Genomic DNA, 19561 nt, shown 5'->3' with positions numbered 1-19561 from the left:
TTTTTTAATTTAAATATAATTTTAAATTTTTTAAAAATAATATAAATTTATATTTTATTTTTTATTTTAATTTAAATAATATTATTAAAATAAAATTTAATATATATAATTATTTATTATTAACAAAATTTTTATATTTTAATTTACTTATTATAATTAAAAATTATTTTTTTTAATTTTAAAATTAATTTATTTTTTTTATTTTTAATAAAATTTTAAAATTATTTATATAAATTATATTATTAATTATTTTTTTTATTTAATTTAATTAATTAAAAATTTAAGTTTTTTAATTAAAATAAGCTTATTTATAATTTTAAATAAATTAAATATTTTTTAAATATTTAAATTTAATTATAAAATAATTTTTTAATTTATAAGTAAAAAATTATTTTTTACTTTATAAGTAAAAAATTATTTTTATAAAATTATAATTAAATTTTTTAATTTAATTTTTTTAATTTTAAAAATTTTTTTTTTTTAATTTAAAATTTTAAATATTTTATAAGAAATTTAATTTATATAATAAGTTTTTTTTAATTAATTAATTAAAAATTAATATAAAATTAAAAATAAATACTATAAATAAAAAGTTTTTTTATAATTAAAAAAATATATTTTTATAAGTATTTTATTAATATTTTTAATTAAATTAAAAAAAGAATTTTTTTATATAAATTTAATTTTTAAAATAAATTATAATAATTATAATTTTAAATTATATTTATTTATTATTTTATTTTATATTTTATTATTAAATAAATAATTATAATTTAATTTAAAAAATTAAATATAAAAATTTAAAAAATTAAATAAATAAAAAAAAATTAATAATTTTATATAATTAATATAAAAAAAATTAATAATATAAAATTTTAAATTATTATAAAAATATTTTAATATTATTTTTAATTAATATTAATAAAAATAACTTATTAAAATTATATATATAAAAATTAAAATTTTAATTAATAAAAAAATAATATATAAAAAAAAAAATATTTTATTTTATTTATTATTTTATAATTTCAATTTATAACTTATTAAAATAAAAATAATAATAAAAAATATTATTTAAAATTTAATTATTTAATAATAAAATTAAAAACAGGACCTCTTATATATATATAATTATATAATCTACATAGACAGATTAAACTAGCGTTTCCCTTGTTCGACAGCGATATTAATACTCATGACTTTAAGATTGGCAAAATTAGCGCCTTCCACTTTCTGATTGCCAATAAATTCTGCTGGGCAAGACCACATCTCATGCTCGTAACCTCTGATGGCTATTAGAGGCAATATAAGTCTCTCAATCTCACGATATCAAATCTGTCTGGTCACTTCTGACAACCTTAGACACAGACTACGTCGCATTTTACAACTGTGGGAAGGATTGGGGGTGTAGTCGAATGCATAAACATATGCAGCTAATTCCAACTCCGCCAAATCTATTTTCATCCTTTCTCAACGCAAAAGGATGGTGAGCCACCTTTAGTTCCATTCGAATGGTTCTATTGCCGCTTGGATCCCCAAAACTCGACAACAGAATGTTTGCTGGAGATCTATAAACATCTTCTCGAGCAGTCAACCGAGAAAAGAAAGAGTATATCTAACAACTTTGGCACGGCTCACCTTAACACTGCATTTGCACACAATTTTATTCTCACCAAGCGTTGGATAGTGGTTATTCCCAGGAAGCGGGCTGCTATTAATAAAGAAGCTGGTGTCAATGCAATTAGAAATGCTGGGGTATATAGCTGTTGCCACCCAGCAAGAGATCGATAACTGGATACAATTGGGGTTGACTAGTTCTCTACGGGAACTCAGAGTGGCCAAGCAAGATGAAGCTTTCAAAGCAAGATATCATAGCTGACCGGTAAAACGACAATTCCTTTTACGTCGTGTTATTCTACAATGGGCCAATTCTTCACTGGATTCTTAATTATATTTTTACTGAATTAATTATTATCTAGACAGGTAGATTTGTAAAGTAAAATAGCAAAATTTGCAACTCATGTCAATCTGATCATCCAACAGAGTTTGTCTCTCATTATAGTATATCATACAATCAAACAAATCCTTGTTTTTGAACAGCGCCATTAACCTCTGCTAACCAAGATACTCTCGATTTCACATTCAACTCCGATAGTGGTTGGCTAATCTTGTCCTTGGAAGATCCATCCAAGGTTCCTGATTGTATCAAAGAGATAGTCGCAAAAATGTCTGCATCGGCCTGCTTGTAAATAACAGTACTGCAATCGCCACAAAAGAATACTGTCAAATTAAATCCATCCTCATGTTGTTGAGTATGAGATTTCGGAGTTCCAGAAGTTATGGTGAGTTTCTCGCGTTTGACGGGAATATTAACCGTATTGGTACCGCCACTTATCTTTTTGCATGATAGGCAGTGGCACAAAACCTGTAATGATGCTCAGTATAACAAATTCAGCCTCTTTGCCACCTGGTGTAGCTACCACATGTGTAGAATCCCCGGCAAACTCGTATTGGACATTACCACACCAGCAGCGTCCTGATGGCATCCTGATAGTTTAAAATATAATTAGCTATCGATGAGCTTATTTAGATGGATTCGTATTCAACAAAAATCACTGCAGACTTACAGAAGGGAGCACGGTGTATTTATATGCCACGAAACTATATTAGCAATATGACTAACCATTTCTGATGTTAAGATAATACGACACAAATTATATTCGCCTTCTACATCAATATTTATGCGCTTAGTTTTATCTACGGCATATTAATTCACGCTCTAATGTATATATATTATGCGGGGGAAAGCCTAGAAAGTTCGATTTCTAACGTTTGCACTGCTTCGCCACCACACAACCTCCCTCCTCAAGCCACCCAAGTCATTGCCACGTAATCTTTCAGCTCCTCCGTAACTAACCTATTTGAAAATTATTTATAACTACTAACTCAATCAAAGATCAAGTTCTATCTTAAAAGAAGAGATTTGTAAAGGCATCGAATGGCTAGCACCAAAGGGTAAGATTTGACTGCAATTTGATCGGGTATAACCAAACCTGAATAGTGAGGATGGAAGAGATGGTTTATTTTGAGAGTCTAATAGCACATCTAAAGCTTTAATTAGAGCAATAGGAGAGGAATAGCTGTCTAAACAGAAATTATTCTTTCAATGCGAAAGATTAGGCCATTGCTAATTTAAACTTTTAGAAAGAACGGTACACTACTGATTGTTGTGATTTATTTGTCGAGGATGTTATAGATTTCTCGATTGCTACCAGCATGTGGCTTACAACTAACTACTGGAAGCGATATTGTCAACAACAATCCTTCCTATTATCATACCTTGTTATTACAACTCCCATATAACTAAAAAGGAGACCTCTGGAGCCTGGAGGAACAATGATCATGGTAATAACCGAGAGGGCTTCATAAAATTAATAGTTTATTGAGATCCTACTGTTAGCTTTCTCAATTTGCCAACTGAAAAGAACTATGTCTGCCTAGTCTTGGGACCTGCAAGACTTTTTAGGTATAATATATAGCCCGTTGGAACAAATCACCCTTAGAATAGGTGCAGTCAGTAATTCTGGAGTGTTGTGGAGTGTAAAGCAGCAAACTTGACTCCGGGGAAACAAAACAGGGGACCACAGAGCGGAATAAAACTACATCGAGCGTAGCTTTTCCTATAAAAAGAAATTTATATATTCAGACGGAATGAATGCCCTAGCAAGAGGGGTGAATAGTGTAGTTAGTAGCTAAGCAATACCAAATACTCTAGTATTTTAGATTCCATCTTTGATAAATGGCTTTATCAGCTTCTCCAACTTGACAAAAAAAGGGAGCATTATAGATTTGTAAGCAGCAAGTATCCGCTTTAATAGCAACAACATATAAATTGCTAAAACTTTAGAATAGTTGTAAGAAAAGAAAAAAGAAAAAAAGGGAAAAGGCCCTTTATAAAGCTAGGAGCGCTGCCATGAGTGTAAACCGAGAGTTGGATGGATTTTAAGGTGTAGGAACGCTAACAGAGCATGATAGAATTAACCCTTTTTGGCAGGTACGGTAAGGGTAATTAATAGATACTACCTTCTTCTTTTGAAGTACTAAAATTACTATGACCTAAAACTAAACAAGAAGCTGCATATGTCAATTATATATTAGGGCATTGGTGTCGTATACTTTTTCCATGAGTGATTTTTCATTGCATTCAAGGGAAAATGTTGAAATGTACTACTGAAGAATAATTTATAGTTTTCTCTAAAGAGGATACTATTAACAACATAAATAGCTTTATCCATGAGCTTGGTGCTCTTGCTTCTTACCTATCATATCTTAAGCTAGTACTGTAGTTTAGGCAACTGCATGAGGTATGTTTATTGGGGTTGAATCCTTCCATCCTTCATAAGCAAATAGGATTGCACTAGTTAGGAACAGGTAGGGATCCATGATCTTCGTAACTCCCTTTAGATGCAGCACCCCTTCGAGGGTTTTCATCTTGCCTATTAGAGTAATCTCAATGCTGTACTATACTATAAGCTTGATATGCAGAGAAACTTTTAAGGTTAAAAAGGCAAGAGGTTGAACTCGGCCCTCTAAAAGCAGCTACGTATATATTTCTGCCAAGGCTCTCTTTTATGGGGCATGACAAGAACTTGCAGGGAAGATGCTCTAGGCAGCAAAGTTCTTGCAGTCTCTTTCGAAGATTTATTTCCAGACATAGTTAAAGCACGGGGTATCCTGGGAGTCTTGTAAAGCATAGTGGCATATTGACATGTCCTAGAATAGTAGCGTATTATTAACCTTAATCAAACCATGTTTACAAGCATGGGTCTTTGAGATAGCGGTCTAAGTAGTCTCGGTTATATAGAAACCCAATAAGGCTTCTGTGCAGAATTAATATAAAAAGCATCTTCTAGGCAGCATATAAGTGTCCGTATCAGACCAGCACAGCACAACTTCTTAGCTCTTTGCGTCTGTAAGTCAATCACCAATAACTCACAATGCGTGGTCAATCCATTGTTGCTGCAGTTTCTTTGGGTGTAAACCTGGTTGCAGCTGGTAATCCAGACAAGCCAGAGGTAAACCCTCACATTCCATATGATCGATTGGAAAGCGACCTCCGTAACAACCTTCACCCAACTCAATCAACATGGGACTATTGGGGAGCTGGTTGGATCCCTCAGGGCTGCAAAGATTTAGCAAACACATACCATCTGAGCCCTGCAGATTTCACTATCTTCAATGTTCATTACACTGACTGTAGTGCGTCTTGGACATTTTGTCGTCACAAAAACGCTGGAGCTTCGGAAATAGATATGATTGACATATTTGGCCGATTGCCAGTTCATATGCGCTCGTACATACGGTAAATTATATACAACTTACCTTCGATATAATGCCAATATTGGCACTGACACTTGCATTTTAGGCATTTGGTGGCCACTCCCGGTCTTAATGATGGTGCCGCTGCTTGGACTTGGTCTTCTGGCGACTGCGTTGTGGAGAGCGCTCCCAACTTGGCAACTTTGGTCCATGAAGTTTCTCACAGTCTTGATTGGCATGCTCTACCTCAATACCAACAACCGTTTAGCTCTTCGTCTATCTGGCAAGATAACTATAATCAGGACTCTGCTACTCCGACAGGCTATGGCCGGACGAATTGGATGGAAAACTTTGCTGAGACTGGAATGGTGGGAGTTTATGACAAGGTTGTTCCTGGTGGTATTGGAAATATCGAGCCGAACTGGAATGCCATTTTCCACCAGTACGCCACATATCAAGGATACCTGGGTGACAAGATCATCCCTGGTGGCTCTTGTGTTAACCGATTCGATGATACGCCACCGGTTGCTATGAGTAACAGCGCAAACTTCAAGATTACTAGCCCCAAGCCTGAAACAGGGATTGATTTTACTGGTGCTAATATTACCGAAATTATCCCAAGTAAGGAGGTTGAGGGACTATATATTAAAGGATAAGTCAAGTTTATATTAATGTACAACTGAAACAATGTATATATACCGTATAGTGTATTATATATCGATTTAAATCTTTATTATCAAACAACAAAAAGCTATCTAACACAATGAATAGATTCATTTATATTAACCTTTAAGGAACTAGATTATTATACATAGCGTGGTATAGCCAAACACGGCCCTCGCACTTTAATCGTAGACTAGGATATAGTATTGCATATCATATAAACAACCTGAAAATTCTAGGAGAGAAGGGAAATTTTATATTAGCTGAAAGACAAACCTATATCAAGCCTCGGTCAAATGTAAGAGTCGGGTTATTGGCATGCTCTCGAGCGATTTTATTATTAATCTATCCACTTCTTCTTGAAGCATTTGTCGAGATCATCTGGCCATATACAATTGGAAGCTAACCCATTTGAAATAAGCGCGCGGGAAGCTTCGCATATAGCGTTGTATTGAAGGATTTCGAGTGTCTTCATGATCCTGGTGCGCAGCACGTCTAATACAGTACTGTCTATGTAAGACGCATGTAGACACTTCGTGCACCCACAAGAAGGCCCCGCGCGCTTATTACAAATAACCCTTCCTAATTCACTTATGCAAATAGCTATCTTGCTCATATAAAATATGTTAAACCTAATTAAAATAGTTCAACTTTATTTATACAATAATATAATAATATACGATACATATAAAATACTATTATTATTTTTATAGTATAATACTAAAGTCTACCCTACACAGGTAGGATATATATTTGCACACGCAGGTAAAAGCGCTCGACAGACTAGTTCGGAAGCCAATGCGTCAGCACGCCCCATTTAGTATTATGTCTGAATTTGGAGTTCTGACTCTCCTGACTGCAAAATAGCATTTATATATAAGTTTCACTTTCCCTCTCTTTTGTCTTTGTCTTCCATTTAAATACCAGTACTTCATAATTTAGATTCTGTCGATATCCTCTGTCAACGTGCGGACTCTACCCTGCTCCACACCATCTCACTACCAGTATAGCCAACCGTGTCTTGCACTATTAATAGCTCCTATATATACCAGCAAAACCTGGACAAAATGCCCGAATTAGTTCTCGATGGCGTACATAGACTTCCATCTACCGGTATTTCCATCTTGATAGTAGGAGCTGGCTGTGGTGGCTTGATGCTGGTGATGGAGGCTTGGCGACAGGATCACGATGTCCAGGTCCTAGAAAGGAGTGACGGGTTATCTCCTATTGGTTTGTGAAATTTCTTATTATCCAAATCTACTCTACATTATATCTTCGCAGCAAAACTTGACTGCTAACATTACTATCCTGAACTTAGGTGACTCTTTCGGTATATTACCCCCCGCCCTTGCCACGCTACGCTTTTTCCCAACTTTTCATAAGGACTATGAGAGTGCAAGTGATGACGTGTTAATGTATTTTTATTCCCATGACGGCCAGAAAGTGCTGGAAGCCGGAGAGGCCCCATGGAACGAACCAGGCGCCGTCCATCCCGCGCAAGATGTCAGAGTGACCTGGTTAGTTCGCCGTTACAAGTCACTGGCGGCTATGGAAGCGCAAGTGCGCCGTCTAGGCATCGCTTTACACTATGGAAAAAATGTTCTGGAATATGACGAGGATAGAACTAAAGGATTTGTCACGACAAGCGCTGGTGATCGGTACTCAGCAGATCTCATAGTAGCTGCTGATGGCGTAGGAACCAAGAGCCATAAACACATTACTGGTGATGCCCCCCTACCATCGAGCAGTGGCTACGCCGTTTACCGAGCCGTAATACCCATCGAAAGGCTTCATAACATAAGTCAGACTGCTAAGGACAAGATGTTTTGCGAACCTCGACCTGAGTTCCGACTTTACCTAGGGTATGTAGTTCTGTTGTCTTTCCCTGAATCAAATTGAGCAAACCAAATATATTGTGTATAGCTAATCGTCGGGGAGACCCGATATGCATATGAACCTCCTTATCAGCCCCGACTCTATCATTTATATAATAACCCACGAGGTAGGCCGCTATTAATTACAGGCAGCTAATCTGTTTCTGACTATATTTGCCTCAGGACTCTGGCTCTTCCGAAGAGGCCTGGCGCAGTACAGTATCTGGAAATTCCGTTCTCGAGACGTTAGATACTGTTCCAGGTTGGGATCCGGTCGTCAAAGAAGTCATCGCACAGACTCCCAATGATTCTGTGATCGACTGGAAACTCCTTTGGCGAAACCCTCAATCTCAGTGGTGTAGCGAGGGTGGACTGGTCCTGCAGCTTGGAGACTCAGCTCATACCTTCTTACCAACTAGCGGTGCAGGAGCTTTGCAAGCCATGGAGGACGCTTTGAGCCTGGCTACGTGTTTGAGGCTAGGTGGCAAAGAAAATATTGTTCAGAGTGTCAAGGCACACGTGCTTATGGGGTCCGTACGCCGATGTACATCGCAAGGCTTGGATATGTTTAAATTAGATAGGGAGACTAAACGCTGACATACAGATTCGAGCGTGTATCCATCCTCCAACGATTTGGGTTTGCGAACCGGCAACTTCTTCATAAACTAGATCCATTCCGTTTACTTTCCCAGCCAGAATTAATGGAAATGAAACACGGCAGATGGATATGGACTCATGATCCAGTCCAGTACTCCAAAGAAAATTACCACATGGCAGTCAAAGCCGTCACCGAAGGATCTACCTTTGAGAATACAAACATTCCTACAGGATTCAAATACACGCCTTGGACGATAGAGGAAGAGTTAGACAGGGAAAAAAGAGGACTAAAATCCCAATTGCGAGAGACTGGGGACTGGTCATAGCTGTTATTAGCGAATAATATCGCACCAAATGATTCCTGCAAAGAACATGGGAGAAGTTTGAATTAAAAGTTAAGGTAAGTGAACGAGACGGAGCAGTATGACTTCTGCTTAACATTTTTATACTTCTTTTAGTATAGAGCGTATTTTATAAATTTAAGTTATCAACCCGCGCCCTGCAAGGTCAATACCATTCCTGTATTAGCTTTTAATACTATCTTATTATTGTTTAAGTTTCTCCGAATAGTGTATTTTATATTCAAATATTCAATAGCAAAACATAAAAGCTTGTAGTATTTATCATCCTGTACCTGGTTGCTTTTAAACGGAAACTAATTATAAGCCTGAGCTAGAGTTCTATGTTTAGGGACAATGTATCGAGCATCCACGGGCGTGTAAATACATACTTTAATTAACATCCAGAAAGGTGGGGCATGTAGCTAAAAGTATTCTTAATTATAGCGCTATTACATAGCGCTGTCCTGCTAAAATACAGCACTTACCAACGATAATACAGCGCCAATTAAGTAAAATATATTATAACAGTTAGGTATTATAATATTAAATATCACTTGCTTACTATAATATAATGGTTACTTAGGATATTTGCTTATTGTATTATAATAAATAAGTGTTGAAGGTAACATGCCTTTCTACTCTCCCATTCGAGGCGTTTCTCAGTGTTATTATTCTAATATATGAGCTAGTGCCGAGCTCTGGTTTAGCATTTTTTTTCGGACGCGAAAGTAGATTGCCCTGTGCAGAGAATAAACAATAAGGAACTTCGATATTTGATTAACGTCATAAATACGACATTACAAACTCATTTTCTAAAAAAAGCGCTATACAATTATAAAAACTCATCTTATTATATAATGATACTAGCTGATTGTCAATGTTCCTGTCTTCGCAATAAGATATTCATTAACCCCGACGTCCTTTCCAGCTTCCTTTCCATAACTGGACTGCTTAATACCACCAAAGGGACTCTCAGCAGCTGAACCGTTTCCAGTGTTCTACAGAGAATAAAACATTAGTCATTAGTCTAAAAACGATAAGTATCCTCTCAGCGTAAAGGGACTCACCAAGCCAATCATTCCTGCCTCAAGACTCTCGAACATCCTCCAAAGCCGGTTGACATCCTTAGTAAAAGCGTAGCTAGCAAGACCCATATTCGTAGCATTTGCCAACCTAACAACCTCATCTTCAGTTTCAAACTTGAATAAACCACAAACCGGACCAAAAACTTCGTCATGTGCCAGACGCATGCCTGAATTCATGTTGGTGAGAATGGTTGGTTCTATGAAAAAGCCTTTCCTATCTAGTCCCATCCGCTTTCCCACCCCGCTAATAATTTTAGCACCATGATCTAGTGCATCTTGCACCAAAGCCTCAGCTTTGATCAGCCCGGCTTGGGTTGTGACAGCTCCGAAAGTAGTTCCAGCAATAGCACCATGGCCGACGATAAATTGCTTTGTTTTCTCCACAAACATGGAGGCAAACTTGTCATATATACCTGCCTGAACGTAGACTCGATTAGCTGAGGTGCAAGCTTGGCCACCGTTTCTCCATTTTAAAGCCATAAGTTGAGTGAGAGCATGATTAAGATCAGCATCATCGAAAACAATGAATGGACAATTTCCACCAAGCTCGAGAGTACACTGTTTGAGATTGATAGAGCAAAGGCCTGCAATAATTTTTCCGACACGAGTGCTTCCCGTAAAAGTAATTTTTTTAACAAGAGGATGAACGCACAGCGATTCGGAGAGGCTAGGTGTGTTGTCTAGTGAAGTTGTAAGCACGTTGAAGGTACCAGCTGGAAATCCTGCTCTTGTAGCGAGTTCAGCTAGCACTAAGCAGCTAATAGGTGTCTCCGGAGACGGCTTAACAATCATACTGCAGCCAGCAGCGAGCGCAGCACCTGCTTTTCGCAATACCATAGCAATGGGAAGATTCCATGGTACTAGGGCAACCGAAACGCCAATAGGTTGTTTGATAACCATCACCCTCTTGTTAAAGGCGGACGGGGTACTTGTAGTACCTTGGATCCTTTCAGCCTCTCCAGCAAACCATTTCACGAAACTGAGAAAGTAGTCAATCTCAGTATAAGACTCTGTCAATGCTCTTCCAGTCTCGTACGTCAGAATTTTAGCCAAATCGTCACGGGCACCATCAATGTGCTTGTGCCAGTCGAGGAGGAGCTGGGCACGTTTTCCAGGGCTGAGAGCGCTGTACTTCAAAAACCCTTGGTGTGACGAGATGACGGCAGTATCAACATCTTCTGGCACATTGTCAGGACAAGAGGCCCATTTCATCTCGCTTCCTGGGTCGATAACAATGAATATCTTGCCAGAAACTGATGTCACCCACTTCCCATGAACGTAGGACTCTTGACGGAACAAGCCGGGGTCAGCCAGTTCGAAAGGAAACTTGTTTTGATAAGACGCAGACATCACCGCTAGTAATATAAACGATTCGTTTCGCGGTGAATTGGTAGCAATCAAGAAAAATATATGAAATCTAAATGAGGTTGAGAGCAATTATCAGTATCTTTATAGGTATATATATATTGACAAAAGAATTAAGGAGAGTAAGGTTGCAGCTAGTTGGACTGATGGATAGTCGTAAAGTTCCAAAAGTAGCAACCTCATCCTGTCCGATGATCGACTCTATTTTCTAATTGAAACTTAGCTGGCATAAAAATCAGGCTAGTCAGAGGTTGAAAGCGTGTCGGAAGGATGGGCTGCGGCACGCCCTACTGGAATCAGGATAGCGGCGGCTGTTAATTAAGTTGCAAATAATAAGCGGCTCTCTAGCAGCACATAGTGATCCAACTTGAAAGGTTTGCAGACAGCCGAACCTCGCACTCATTTGCCCCACGTATTATAACGTATTAGTAGCCTACTTTTCACCCACTTTCGGCTACTGAACGCTAGATATTAGTCTACACTATGCTATATTAGGAACTGCGTGTCGAGCTGCTATATTGGGTCGAGCGCAAGCAACCAGCCCATATTGCCTGGAAGAAGCATCTCTGATACAAAATATAAAAATACCCTGGATTTATCTCCGAATAATTTTGAACCAAGAGATACTAGACCTCAGATATTCTTCTTCTTTCGCTTAGGTTTCTAAGTTATATACTGCCCTCTCCTTCATTCCCAATTCTCGGCCTCCAACCATGGCATCACCCGAGATGGCTCTTTCCGAGGCTACTGCACATTACGTCGAATTGCGACGGAGGCATGTTCGTGGCGGATTTCCTGCATTCCCCGTGAGTCTCCCGGTATGTAGAATTGATGCATTTTGGATCATCTAACTTTGACCAAATCTCAGGTAGCGGTAGAAAGTGCAAAAGACCATACAATCACAGATGTAGATGGAAAGATTTATATCGATTTTATAACCCAGTTTGCAGTCATGAACTTCGGGTATTCACATCCCAAGATCGTCAAGGCTGCTGCAGATCAGCTATACAAGATGCCTCTTTGCGGAACTGCATATATTAGCCCTATCTACGCAGAGTTTGCACAGCGTCTCACAAAGGTAAGAATAATTTATGCGTATTTGGTTCTTATCTTCCAGTATTATTTTCTAATGGGACTTAAATTCACTATTTGTAGAAATTCGGCTACGACGCTATTGTTACTATGCTCAGTGGCTCCGAGGCTGTGGAATCTGCCATCAAAATTGCTCGAAAGTGGGCCTATACAAAGAAAAATATTCCAGAAAATGAGGCTTGGGTTATCACTTGTGATCAATGTTATCATGGATTGACTCTGGCAACCATGCCTCTTGCCACTGTCGTTGCTAAGAGTAAGAAGATCTTTTCGTCAGTTTGATGCATGGTTTACCTATTACTGACGGCTCGTTTTAAAGACTTCGGTGAACATTTGCCACGAGTCGGCCCCAGAGCACCAACTGGTGGAAAATTGATCCAATACGGCGATCTTGATGGTCTGACTGAGGTATTTGAGAAAGACGGACAGAAGATTGCGGCTTTCATAGTGGAGCCGGTTCAAGGATGGGCAGGGTATATCTAACTATTCATTCTTAAGTGGTGGTTCGAACCATTATCGCTAATTATATGTCTTGTAGTACGAGGTTCCCACCGAAGGGCTATTTGAAGGGCGTCCAAGATTTATGCAAGAAGCATAATGTCTTGCTCATTGCAGATGAAGTTCAAGCTGGGTTCGGCCGAACTGGAAAAGATCTGTCCTATCAACATGAAGCAGGTGTCCAGCCCGACTTGGTGACCTTGGGCAAGGCTGTGACAGGAGGTAAAGTTTAGGCTCTATTCTCCTTTCTTGATATCCCACAAACTTACTAAAAGGAAAGGATTCTACCCTATGTCTGTCGTTATGGGCAAGAAGGAAGTCATGGATTGTCTCGAGAAGGGCGAGATTCTCTCAACATTTGGCGGCTGTCCAATTGCCAGTGCCGCAGCTATCGCCACACTAGATGTTTTAGAGGAGGAGAATATCTCTGAACGCTCACACCGCCTGGGAGAGCTGCTAACAAAAACACTTGAAGATCTAGCACCACCCTATATTCTGGAGCATCGCGGCGGTGGATTGTTTCATACGCTTGTTCTCGACGAATCAAAGCCTGGCGTCACTGCTAGGCGAGTTGCGGCTCTCGCTACAATGAGAGGCGTTTTAGTTGGCTGTGGCTTCAATCGTCTTCGCTTAAGCCCTCCATTGACTATCACTGAAGATGATCTTGTCAAGGGTATAGAGATTATAGCGCAGGCATTGCGAGATGTGGAGGCGATGGGTGACTTCCCCGGTAGCACTTTTATTAACTAGAATCCTATTAGATAATACATCTCAGCGACCACAAATATGGATAAGCCTACGGTATGCTAGCCCAGCACTTGTAGTATTACCCTTTGGTTACAGATATTGAATAGCTATGAGTTTTGGCCGCTAAGAATGGATCTAAATGAAGATATAATCGAAAGATTAGTTCAGTCACTGGGGATGGATATTTGATTAGCTAGGAATGACTATATTGCTATACGTACATAGCCGTCTATCTATCCACTGTCTGCATCTTTTTTTTTTTTTCGACTGATTCTCTAAGCAAAGCACAAGGCTCCAAAGGCAGTAACATGGAATAAGTTTATATTAAAGGAGAATACAAACTCTTCTTATAAAGTGGTAGTTGTGGAATACGTAGGTGCGACATATCATTTCTGTAATGGATGTGTAACACCGCCACACGTGATGTGGCGCTATATACGACTGTTACACAGTGCTCTCTTGCTGGTATTCTGTTTAGTTAGGCAAGGTATGCCCACTAGGCAAAGGAACAATTTACTAGCATTAAACTTGATTATTGCACTACCGAATCACATGATCAAGAAGGGGTATGGCGCCAGCCTCCTCAACGTAGACTATCCATCCTCGTAAGTACTTATTCCAATTATTGGGCAAAACTTACACCTCGGATCTGGCGAAAAAACAGGGCTATTCTAATACTCTAGGCGATTGTTATGGAATATAGAACTACTGGCACCAGATCACGTCTCGGTTTGTTTCTATCAAATGAGATGTCGTGGCTGCATGTGCTAACGTTGCTGCCAGGTTGCTTAACATGCCGCCGGCGACATAAAAAGTGCGACGAGGAGAGACCGACTTGTCGAGCTTGTCAAAAAGGCAGCCGCAGATGTGAATATGGTAATTCCAGCTTGAAGTGGACAGCAGTCTGTCATGCTGGCATCGCCACGAAATTACGCAAGAACAACAGAGGAGATCCTACACCCCACTCGCCCCCAACTGCTCGAGAAGACGGTCTTACTGAAACGCCGAATGATTGGGCGATTTCATTCATTGGCCCTGAGGTGGCAACCATCTCTGAACAACATTATGCTGCGCTGCCTGTGTCTGATTACTTCCCCTTATCAACCCAACACCCTAACATGTTATTGTCTCACGAAAGTTACCCCACTTCTCAGATTGGCGATTCAATGGACTATGGAGCAATAATGATGGCATATGAATCGTTCGGCCCGACCATGGTGCAGACGTTGACTCTCCCAAGACATGATGAACTAACCCAGACAGTTGAGGGATTGCAAGGAGATTGCTTAAATGAAGACAATGACCCTACGGAAAACAATGCCAACCAAGCTTCTATCGCGGAATCGACACTCGGGAATTTGGTTATGAACAGTTGTCCAGGCTCATACTTGTCCACAGCTCTCACCAACACCTATGAGAAGATTGCGTACTCTTTTTGTGAGAAACGTCCCCTTAGATATTACCAAGAATATGGACTAATGGGTAGATATTAACTATGCGTCCGCGCATATACCCGCACTGGATAGTCCTCGAAATCCATATCGGCAACTTTGTGTTATTGCTCTCTCTTACCCTCTGCTTTTGCAAACTCTACTATATGTTTCAGCTGTGGGTATGTTTTATCATGGAAAGGGTAACATGGACTTGATGGAGAGTTGTCGAGCGAAAGCTTTTAAATCACTGCAGACGGCAGAGTCGCATCTGCAATTTGATAAAACCAACCACTGTTCGAATAAGAAAAATGCCGCTAACACCAAGAATCATGAATTTTCCGTTATGTCCTCGAAAGAGGTCACGCTTGCCTCGATCCTTATGCACATCGTGCCAGAGGTGATGTGTGGAACGAAAAATGCAGATGCTCATATTAAACGCGCTTACGATATCATGGCTGATCTCGAATATCTTGAGACCATACCGCGAAGCTTTTATGCGCAATTTTTAGTCAAGAGATTTGCCATTGTTGATATTGTGCTCTCCTTTCTCCGACATCGACGGCCAGTCGCCAGCATGAGTTTTGTCCTATATCATCAAAATGGAGATCCTCAAGACAGTGAGCCATCATTCCGTGAGCTTACTGGCTGTCCGTGGGAAGTACTTGCCTTTTTAGCCAAAATTTCGTTCCTAGCAAGTGATACGACCAATCCGGAACGATCGCGCCAGTCAGTTATGGAAGACGCTTACCAGTTGGAAACCGAGATGCGTATTTGGGCGCAAAGATATCGTCCTGCAAGTTCATGTGGACCACTAAGTAGACACTTTGGGCAGACATTTCGAAATGATAATACATACGAATCGTATGGTGAGAGAGAAGACCTCGATATACTGAGCGAATGCTTCTACTGGACAGCTGAGCTTCTCCTTATCAGGAGAGTATTCCTGGAACCTACTGTAACATCCCGCGTCCAATTCATAACGACTCGTCTATTTGATCTCATGGGTTCTCTTCGAGCTGGCTGTGGACCTGATTCATCACTACCTTTTCCCTTCTATATGGCAGCACGAGAGGCTCTTTGTCCTGAAAACCGAAAATGGGTCCGACAGCGACATCAGGAGATGATGAGCATATATCACGACAAGTCCAGAGAAATTATGATGAATGTGACGGAGGCAATTTGGTCTAGAATAGATGAAATTCCAAATTTGCGGGATATGAGTCTTGATGTCTACATATATTTCCTGGACAATGAGGCTTCTCATTGTATCTTTTAGCTATGAAATTATAAGCGCCTTACGCAGGACGACGTCTTTGTGTGCTATAAAGGAACAAGGGACCCTTGCTTACTATGAGCTTGCTTCTACCCTAATTATGTAAAAATGAGTATTGCTATTTAAGTAATATATTTTTGCTAAGTAATTCTTTTCTTTTAACTTACTTGAACTAAAGTTTTATATTTTAATTTGGTATATTAAATTAAAGTAAGAAATTATTGGGTCGAGTCCATATGCCTGTCTCGTGACTGGTGTTGAAGCACCCAAGCAATGTCTCAAACCATGTGTTCAGATGAGTCTATGAAGATATAGAGTTACAAGCTCAGACCACACCCATTTTTTCTTTTTCAAATTTGTCGTCATTAATTTCTAAAACCATGTTGTTATTCATGAGCATCTAAAACGCGTATGCACGCTACTAGCATACCTCCTTCCCAGCCCAGCGCAGGGTAGACAAAACTCTGTCGATTCTGTCCTTTAGTGTCCATCTCCGACAGTGAAACGCCATGTCACGTCCTGCCATCCCGGCCGTTTCCTGATCCTTGCCAGCATGCCCTGTTGGTCCTCTTGCAGTGGCTTCGCAACCGCTTCGGAGAGATTGTTGTTCAGCTGAGGTACAGAAAGTCTCCCGCCCTCCGGCGTCTCAATGTCAAATCCCAGCACGAGAGCGGCCACGGTGCCTAGGATCTCCGCGTAGGCGAAGTGGCGCCCGGGGCACAGGTGCTTCCCGCCACCAAAAGGGTTAGCTGCCCGGCTTTGCAGCCTCTCCTGCTCGCGAGACAGGTTCATGAATCGGCGCGGCTTAAAGAGGTGTGAATCCTTGCCCCACGTCTCCTCGGCAAAGTTGAGGGTCAAGGAAGGCATGAGAACAGAGACATCCTTCTTCAGCAGATATTGTCGGGGCTCCCCGCCGTCCTTGGGGATGTAATTGAGCACTACGTCGTTCAGGATAGTTCGAGTGTTCATCTGCCGATTCGTAAGTCGCATGACCTCTCGGTAGACTGAGTTCAGTAGGGGGCAGGCAGCTGAGAAGGTGCTGACGTCGAGAGTGAACTCGCGGGTCTTCCCATCCTCACCCCTCGCTTCACTGACGACTTTGGATAGCTCCTCTTGCAAGTCTGCTACCAAATACGGATCACGGAATATGTAGACGACCATCCAGAACATAGTGGGGATTGCGTTGGTGACTGCGACGAAGAGCATGCCCACTTCATGGTCAGCAACGTCATCAATGGGCAAGCCCCATCTCCGGTTCGTCGCTGCCCTTTGCTTGACCACCATCGAGACATCTGAATTTTCGTCGGATCCGTTCCGGAAATACTCCCGAAGAGACTCCTGGAGCCGGCGCCGTGCCATGTATCCCTTCCTTACGAGAATCGAGGGGAGCGGGGTCAAGAGGAGTTGTTGTTGAGCCGTCTCGTACTCCCTAAGCCTTTAGTTTAGTCTTGTTCGAGAATCTTGTGAATGGAGTTACTACCATAGGTCATTATTCAACGATGGGTTGTTAATCAGTGGGTTATCGAGCCCAAAAAGCGCTTTTGTTGTGGCCATGGTAAAAGTCTCCCTCAGCCAAAGATAGAGCGTTTTGGTCTCAAAACTAGCATCAACCTGATTGAGTACACCGAATAGGCTCTCCAACACGCAGACATTCATCTTATACAGTGCCGGACCTGGTGCCAACAAATCATAGGGTTTATGCTGGTCCTGCAACCAGGTAACAGAACCGTCGGTCGGAGCATGTCGCATTACGTGAGCGAGATTCGGGCCAAAGCCGACCATTTTCTCCGCGAAGGCGATCTGAAGGGGGTCCATGCTGAAAGCCTTATTTCGGTGGACAGCCTGTAGAAGTTGGGGCGAGGAAACGATGTACATCTTGCTGGCTCCCAGCGGGAGGGTGTAGATTGGCAAATCCGGGCGAGTCAAGCTGGAGCATCTATTAGAGAGACAATACGGGGACAAGAATTCATGGTAGCTCACCCCAGATTCCCGATATACTCGGTTTTCCCAAACACCAGTCCGATTACATGGCCAATGAACGGAATCCGTGGTTTTAGGACAGGAGGCTCATTAGGGTGCAGAGGAATAGCTAGCTTGGATAGGAGGAAAAGGGACAGCGCCACCACGCCGACGACGGCGGCTATGGCATATTTACTAGCCAGAAACTGATCCATTGTATTCGGCGAACCATCCTTCTCTAAGTTCGGTTGCGTCACCAGTATGAAAAGGTGGCAGTCGATGGGCCGGGGCAGGATAGGGATTAAATAATCCCCTACACGTGGGCGGCCCGAGTAAGCCACTTGGCTTTACGGCACTCAGCAACGCCATCGTCCGTTGTGGAGATCGATGGAAATTAACCCATCACAAACTCTGCCACTAATACGGCCGTATCAAAACCGAGGATAATCACCGGAACTCGCTAGAGACTGAGGCACCGAAGGCCAATGATGCTTAGGGTTTGTTAGCGTTGGCTCAGCTATCTGCATGTTTGTGCGCAGACGTAACGCTTACAGTAAGCCAGTTTGGGGCATATAGCACAAACCCGTGCCCTGCTCAGCCAGGGGAGATCCCTACAAGCAGCCGGTATGGGACTAGGGATGTGTTGACGCAACTATGGCTAACGTGGAGTGGATTACGCATTTCAATGCCCAAAATAGCCACTCCAGTTTGTAATAGACTGTATCTTAAGGGATGGCTTATCAAGCATCCAAGCAGGCGTAATTAGCATCTAAAAAACTAAAGTTTTACCTATTTCTAGTTAATACATATATAACTATAAAAAAAAGTTTAAAGTATATAAATACTTTAAAGTATATATTTATGTAAATATAACACTTATATACTATAATATAACGCTTTTTCTTATAATATAGTATTCGCCTACTATAATATAGCATTTCTTGTTATAATACAGCGCCTGCCTTCTATAATATAATGCTCCTTATTATAATATAACACATGCCTGTTATAATAGCGCTATATTAAAGTAAATAAGTTTGTTTGTTTGTTTGTTTGTTGTTGATTAACGACCATAGCTTAGTAGCTAAAATCCCCCTATGGGGCCTTGAGGTCGGTCGGAGCTAACTAGGTTCTATGTAAAATATATACATATATGTTCGTCATTCGCGACGCGTGGCTGACAAAGGAAAATTATTTATCTAGGAAAACCTGCTTGCGAGAGAAGCAGGGAAAAAACCTATTATCTGGTGCCTCGTAGTTCAAACAATTTGAACAGCCGTGGCCTGTTCCCTTGCGCTTATAAAGATAAGCTGTA

General features: G+C 40.5%; 7 protein-coding genes across 7 annotated transcripts; 4 read left to right on the top strand and 3 right to left on the bottom strand.

Moving 5' to 3' along the window:
- Nucleotides 1-1948: 1948 nt before the first annotated feature.
- Nucleotides 1949-2583, bottom strand: GGI43DRAFT_419499 (GFA family protein). The gene is made up of 2 exons (XM_083207689.1): nt 2481-2583; nt 1949-2425 (listed from the first exon to the last, which is right to left on the bottom strand). Exons 1-2 carry the CDS (start codon nt 2544-2546, stop codon nt 2075-2077), a joined length of 417 nt encoding a protein of 138 aa, XP_083054962.1. The 5' UTR covers nt 2547-2583; the 3' UTR covers nt 1949-2074.
- Nucleotides 2584-4997: 2414 nt separating this feature from the next.
- On the top strand, nt 4998-5975 carry GGI43DRAFT_389111 (uncharacterized protein; the record flags this gene model as incomplete). The annotated part of the gene is made up of 2 exons (XM_083204145.1): nt 4998-5362; nt 5426-5975. The coding sequence occupies 2 exons, from the start codon at nt 4998-5000 to the stop codon at nt 5973-5975; spliced, it is 915 nt and encodes a 304-aa protein (XP_083054961.1).
- Nucleotides 5976-7049: 1074 nt separating this feature from the next.
- On the top strand, nt 7050-8779 carry GGI43DRAFT_433353 (uncharacterized protein; the record flags this gene model as incomplete). The annotated part of the gene is made up of 5 exons (XM_083209733.1): nt 7050-7212; nt 7301-7844; nt 7921-7984; nt 8040-8386; nt 8461-8779. 5 exons carry the CDS (start codon nt 7050-7052, stop codon nt 8777-8779), a joined length of 1437 nt encoding a protein of 478 aa, XP_083054960.1.
- An 823-nt stretch (nt 8780-9602) lies between these two features.
- Nucleotides 9603-11571, bottom strand: GGI43DRAFT_419496 (NAD-dependent succinate-semialdehyde dehydrogenase). Its single transcript, XM_083207688.1, has 2 exons — nt 9862-11571; nt 9603-9792 (listed from the first exon to the last, which is right to left on the bottom strand). The coding sequence occupies exons 1-2, from the start codon at nt 11227-11229 to the stop codon at nt 9658-9660; spliced, it is 1503 nt and encodes a 500-aa protein (XP_083054959.1). The 5' UTR covers nt 11230-11571; the 3' UTR covers nt 9603-9657.
- A 386-nt stretch (nt 11572-11957) lies between these two features.
- Nucleotides 11958-13584, top strand: GGI43DRAFT_389108 (pyridoxal phosphate-dependent transferase; the record flags this gene model as incomplete). Its single annotated transcript, XM_083204144.1, has 6 exons — nt 11958-12050; nt 12113-12322; nt 12400-12592; nt 12656-12809; nt 12875-13056; nt 13115-13584. The coding sequence occupies 6 exons, from the start codon at nt 11958-11960 to the stop codon at nt 13582-13584; spliced, it is 1302 nt and encodes a 433-aa protein (XP_083054958.1).
- A 574-nt stretch (nt 13585-14158) lies between these two features.
- On the top strand, nt 14159-16449 carry GGI43DRAFT_419495 (transcription factor domain-containing protein). Its single transcript, XM_083207687.1, has 3 exons — nt 14159-14310; nt 14365-15018; nt 15068-16449. The coding sequence occupies exons 1-3, from the start codon at nt 14274-14276 to the stop codon at nt 16288-16290; spliced, it is 1914 nt and encodes a 637-aa protein (XP_083054957.1). The 5' UTR covers nt 14159-14273; the 3' UTR covers nt 16291-16449.
- GGI43DRAFT_419490 (cytochrome P450) lies at nt 16386-19023 on the bottom strand. The gene is made up of 3 exons (XM_083207686.1): nt 18268-19023; nt 17768-18214; nt 16386-17716 (listed from the first exon to the last, which is right to left on the bottom strand). Exons 1-3 carry the CDS (start codon nt 18459-18461, stop codon nt 16768-16770), a joined length of 1590 nt encoding a protein of 529 aa, XP_083054956.1. The 5' UTR covers nt 18462-19023; the 3' UTR covers nt 16386-16767.
- Between the last annotated feature and the right edge of the window lie 538 nt (nt 19024-19561).

This window comes from Trichoderma evansii (genome assembly GCF_050947405.1).
Source record: "Trichoderma evansii strain SZMC 28006 chromosome Unknown GGI43scaffold_61, whole genome shotgun sequence".
Taxonomy (NCBI): domain Eukaryota; kingdom Fungi; phylum Ascomycota; class Sordariomycetes; order Hypocreales; family Hypocreaceae; genus Trichoderma; species Trichoderma evansii.
The sequence above is the reverse complement of the archived record's forward strand: the minus strand, read 5'-3'. Positions and strand labels throughout refer to the sequence as shown.